Source organism: Pteropus medius, unplaced genomic scaffold, assembly GCF_902729225.1.
Source record: "Pteropus medius unplaced genomic scaffold, Ma_sr-lr_union100, whole genome shotgun sequence".
NCBI lineage: Eukaryota > Metazoa > Chordata > Mammalia > Chiroptera > Pteropodidae > Pteropus > Pteropus medius.
Genome location: NW_024342471.1, coordinates 6,124,812 through 6,130,465, shown reverse-complemented (window position 1 = coordinate 6,130,465; position 5,654 = coordinate 6,124,812). Strand labels below are relative to the sequence as shown.

The 5,654-nt window shown below is 50.9% G+C and overlaps 1 protein-coding gene across 1 annotated transcript in view; it reads right to left on the bottom strand.

The window, feature by feature from the left end:
- Positions 1–510: 510 nt before the first annotated feature.
- COX4I2 (cytochrome c oxidase subunit 4I2) overlaps positions 511–5,654 on the bottom strand; it is a 13,507-nt gene continuing 8,363 nt past the window's right edge. The window contains exons 2-5 of the mRNA XM_039864012.1: positions 4,812–4,893; positions 3,377–3,541; positions 2,419–2,550; positions 511–757 (exon numbers count right to left, since the gene is read on the bottom strand). Of these exons, the coding sequence (XP_039719946.1) occupies positions 621–757; positions 2,419–2,550; positions 3,377–3,541; positions 4,812–4,893 (516 nt within the window). The 3' untranslated portion in view covers positions 511–620. The remainder of the gene's footprint in view (positions 758–2,418; positions 2,551–3,376; positions 3,542–4,811; positions 4,894–5,654) is intronic.

Sequence of the window (5,654 nt, the reverse complement as noted above, 5' to 3'; positions counted from 1 at the left end):
CTAACACCCCCAATCACCTTGTAACTGTCTCTTTTTTCTGTTTTGTTTCTTCATAGCACTTATTACCATGTAATATACTATATAGTATATTTACTTATTCATTTTTCTTTCTCCCTTCATAAAGAAATGTCTCCTCAATGAGGCCAGAGACTGTCTGCCTTGTTCACTGCTGCATCCCCAGGGCCTGGATTAGTATACCTGGCACACAGTAGACACTCAATAAGTATTTGTTAATCGACTGAATAAAGAAGTGTCCTTGCCTTTGCTCAAGCTGTTCCTTTTACCTAGAATGCCTTCCCTTCTCCTTCCTGCCGTTCCTAATCCCACTTACCATTTAAGACTCAGCATGAGCCCCTACTCCTCCAGGAAGCCCTCTCTGACAAGCTGAGATCTGAGCCCTGAACCCCTGGAAAGTGGTTTATTTTTGCCCCTCACCTACTATACTGCCTATTTGTAGGTATAATGTAGACTTTATGGCACGTAAAGACTGAAATGAAGATTAAAGGCAGAAGAGAACAGGCCAGCTTTATTGGGGTTAAGGAGAGGGGAGTGGGATGCTCCGTAGACTCTGGACCAGGGTGGAGCTGCCGGGAGATCAGCCTGGAATGCGGGGTGCAGTGTCATTTCTTCCAGTCCTTCTTTTCATAGTCCCACTGGGAGGCCAGGCCTTGCACCGGGTTGCCCTTCATATCCAGGATGCGCTGGAGCTGCTGGGCCTTCCACTCATCCGTCAGAGTGACAGGTTTCTTAGGAAACACTGCAGGGAAGGCGTGGGGTAGAGACAGGGGCAGCTCGGGACCCTAACAGGCCCACCGTCTCCTGCTGAGCCAGGTTCTCCATTCACAGGGTTAGAGTGCCTGCACTGACGAGCTTCTTCTACCCTGCCAATCTCCCCTACCAGCCTCCCTCCTAAAGCTTCACTTCAGCGACCCCTGTGTTCTGACCCCAGCTCTGCCTTAGACTCACAGTGGGAACTGGGCCAAGGTCCTTCCCTTTTCTGAGCTTCAGTTTCCTTGCCTATCTGTGGCCCAACGGAAACGAGAGTACTGATTTGAAGTCAGTCTGGATCCAAATCCCAGCTTGACCACTGCCTTGCTGTGTGATCTTGAACCAGTCGCTTTATCTCTCTGAGTCTCAGTTTCCTTACCCATCAAAAACAGGTCCTATCCCCTAGGGTTGGGATTGAATGAATTAGTATTTATAAAGCAAGTGACACAACGTGGGATATATCTTAAGCCCCTAATACATGTTAGCTACTATAATTATAATTACTGAGTTTGTTCCCACTTATTGGGAAGGGTCTGGGATGAGATCATTTCTTTTGCTTCCTAAGAGGATTGATAGAAGGAGATAGGGTAGGGGTATTCACTTCAAAAACCTGGGGAGAGTGATACTTAACCCAAAGGCTGGAGCCAAGAGGCATTTTAGGTGCCTTCATGTGTGGATCAGGGAAGGCCTGGGGGCCAGAGCACAGACACTGCTCACATTCTACTTCCTGGTCCATCTGACCCTGAGGCTGACTCAGCCCGCTTGACCTCCGCCCCTGGTACTTTCTATCCTAGTGGGTGGACAAGAAAGAAAAGATCTTTATGGGTAGTTATTAGTACCAGACATCAGGCGAGACTAGAATTTTTCCCAAAGGCTCTCTCATTTCATCCTCATGCAAAGTAGGAATTCCCATCACACTTTTACAGAAGAAGCAAGGCGAGGCCAATTGAGGTGAAGTCAAGTGAAGCTGTTGGTCCAGGCACCACGCATTTCCCAGCTTCCCTTGTGGCTAGACATAGTCAGGTAATCATTTCTAGTCAATAGAATGTGAGCAGAAGTGGTGCGTACGATTTCTGGATCTTAAAGAGGAGCGTGTCCTCCCTTTCCCTCTCTCGAGAATGTAGGCTTTATGGCCGGAGCCAGAGCAGCCATTTTGTACGTCAAGAAGAAACCCGCATGTTAAGGACGGCAGAGCAACAAGACGGAAGGAGCCTGACATTGTGGAGTACCCTGGCCTTTTTTGTGAGAGAAGAACAAAGCCTCTATTTGTTTAAGCTCTTGTATGTTGGGGACTCTTTGTTAAAGCAACTGAAACAATACACTGAAAAAATTCATGGTTAATAACAGCAGTCAGTAACAATACCTCATGACTATGTGTCAGGCACTGGCCTATAGCTCCCTCTCATTAAAACCTCACAAGAGCCCTGAGATGTGGGCACTGTTAATCCCATTTTTTATATGAGAGAATTGAGGCCCAGAGGGGGAAAGTTCCTCTATTCCCACCCAGGCAGCCATGCTTTGCCCTTCACCCTACATCTTTCTGGGGGACTTTTCAAAACTCTTCAGATGAGTACCAGCATAGTTCCCTTGGCTGGTGGCTGTGGCCATGGCCCAGGGCTGCAGCCAGCCAGGTGAGGCATTGCCACGTACCGTAGACCCGCTGCCACCAAATAAGCAGAGCTGTGAATCCACAGAAGAAGAAGACACCACCCATCACTGTCTTCCACTCGTTGGAGTGACGGTTCATCTCTGCAAAAGTCTCATGAAACTGGAGTCGGTACACTGGGGACAAATGAGGGGTGAGGAGGCAGGGGCCTCAGCGGTAGCCATTCCAAAGACCCTGGACCAACTCTTGGTCTCAGGGACCTCCAGTTTTCCCCTCCCTGTTGCAGATGCTGTTCATTTGGCAAATTCCTATTGAATATCTACTGTATGCAAAGCGCGGCCAGGGGCTGGTGTCAAGGCTACAACTATCAGAGTCAGCCCGGGGCACTGCTGGTGGGCAGGACTGGGGGTCACACATCCCTCCCGCTTCCCAGGCTCAGGCCTCTACTCCTCCGCCCACCTCACCTGCCTCTCTCCGTCCCCTCACACCACTCAGTGATGCCTAAACCCTCCATGCTCCTCTGCTCCCATATCTCTCCCCATGCCATTCCCACTATCCAGCAGCACCCTCCTCCTCACTATTCAGGGCCAGTTGCAATGTACCCTCCTCTCGAAGGCCTTCTAGGATTCCATTTCTCTCTCCTTTGGGTCCTCACGGCCTCCTGAACACACTTCGCCCTAGTCACATATCCTGTATTACAGTATTTAGGTTTGTGCCAGTTCCCTCACCGGACTGGGAGCACCCTAATGGCAGAAACCATCTGGGTGATTCACTCCTGTGTCTCCAGCATCGCCTTGCATTAGGCTGTACACAAATAGTTGAGTGAATAAAAGAATAAATGAAGAAATGAGTGAACTTCCCCCCTCAGGTATGTATTCAGGTGTTTGGGGTTTTCTGGCTGTCTTGAATGGGGGCTCTCACTGCCCACTGCTGCCTGACAGGACCTTCTTTGCAAAGTCACCCCAGCCCACTCTCCCTGGCCAGCCCCGCTCTGAGACCTACAGGCCACCTTCTCGGCTTGGCTCAGCTGGGTCCAGCTGCCCTTCTCCTTTTCCTTCAGGGCTCGCTGCTCGGCGTTGAGGTCTGTGCAGAAGGGCTCGTCTGGCATGGGGTAGGAGCGCTGGGCATGGTAGTTGGTATAGGGGGGCATCTTCCCCTTGCTGTGGGCTGCGGGCACAAGGGAGGAACTAAATTCAGGCCTTCCCAGGGACATCCCAGCACTAACCATATTAATAGAGGGCTGCTTTCGTTGACCCCTTACTGAGCCCTTAAGGCCTTCGGGTGAGTTGATTCATTTACTCCGCATCACGCCGAGCCAGGTGATTCTGTTATCTCCATTTTATAGATGAAGAAACTGAGCAGCTAAATGAGTTGCTGAAATTCACAGAGCAAGAAGGACCAGGGCCAGGGCTGCAATTCAGCCCCTATGGCTTCAAATCTCATGTTCTCTGGGATCTGAGGTGGGGAGGGCATGTCAGGCAGAGGCAATGGGGTGGGCAAAGGCTCAATGAGATAAGCCTGACATGACATGTGTGAAACTGCTCTGCAAACTGTAGGGGTCAAGGGCACAGCTTTGGAGTCGGCTGGGATTGAACCCCAGTTTCTCCTCACCCCTTTTACCTCACTGTGCTTCTACTGGCACATAGTAAATGCTCCGTGAATTATATTGATAAATAGAGAGATTGGTTTACTGGCTTCCATTCCTGGACACTTTCTCTGATGGCTAAGCTCTCAAGGGCTCTGTGTGGGTACCCAGAATAAAGCCAAGCACTAGGAGGGTCTTGATAAAGCTTCTTCTGTTTATTGTTGCCAGAGATGTCTACAAAGAGGCTATTAGTACCACCTTGCCAGGATAGCATTGGAACTGCTTTGGGCAAGTAGTCTTAGCTCTTTTAATATCTAGGTATCTGTTTCTCAGTTTGTTCATCTGACAAATGGAGATAACAGCACAACATCAACTTCACATGGCTGCCATAAAGTCTAAATGTGTTCATGTTTACCACAGCTTGGGATATGTAGTAAAGGCTCAAGAAATGTTATCTGTTATTATTCTCCCGAGGGTCAGGAAGGCCCTTCTGCTATCTGGCTGAAGTCTCTCCTGCTTTGGGCCTCTTTCTTCTGGCTAGCACTGCCACCAAGGTCTGGAAAGGTCCAAGGTTCTGTGAGCACCCTCCACCTTAGAACACAAGGCCTTAGGGGCCTGAGGTTTGGGGGCCAGGCCCCAGAGAAGCTTGGATGGAGGGGGCTGCTGTCTGCTCACCCTTGGAGCTCCATTTCCTGGAGGACTGTGACCCAGAGCCAAGGAGTAAGATTGTAGGAAATGGTTTTGGGGTAGGCCAAGGGCAGCAAGAAAGGGACAAGGGGCAGACTCCAGACAAGACTCCTGTCCCTAGCCTTGGAGTTTGGCAAGGGAGCAGGGTGTGGATCCAGGTCTTACCGGTGCCTTCTGGGCTGTGTATCCCTCGCACTCCTAGTCTTCCTTTCCTCAGCACCAAGCTCCAGGCAGCTCTGAAGAACATCTGGGGGATGTGTGTGGGGATAAGTCTTGTACCTACATTGCCTTCTGCCCCTACTCATTCAGGGTCCAGACAGAGACTCATTTTCATGGGTGTGGTGGTAGTGAGATTCTAGAATTTCAAGGTCACTCACAGGCCCCTGACTCTTTTCTAATTTTATCTGCTATCCCTATAGGGATAGATGGGGATTCTAGACATTTGGAGACCCCTTCTAGGACCTCCATTCACCATCTGAGAAGTGGGAGGGTGCCTAATTCTTAAGGCAGAATCTGAACAGTTTGGGGATGGGGGTCTGGGTTCTGCTTCCTGCCCCAGCTCATCCTGGCCAGGCTGAGAAACCTCCCTCTGTTGTTTGCCTCCCAGAAGAAATGGGGTGAGAGTCTAGGTAGGGAGGGCGCAGGTCCTGGGGCTCCCTCTCTTCCCCCTACAAGGCCATCTGCCATAGCTCTGCCAGCTCCTCTGGCCCCCGCCCCTTCCCCACTAATTGGCGGCCTACGTGCACAGAGAGCCTGCTCTGCTGGATCTAGTGGGGGAGGAGGACAGGATGAGCCCAACCCCCCATGGGGGCTGGGCAGCCTCAGAGTCAGGCATTCTATGGGGGTGGGGAGGACCTTAGCAAAGGACAAGGACCAAACTGAGTCAGAGGGAGGAAGAGGAGCACACGTCTGGGGAAGGTAAATGGATATCCCACTTCTTCTGGACAGAGAAAGCCTCCCCCCACCCCCGCCGCCACACACACACACATTTGGAGAAAGGGGCACCCA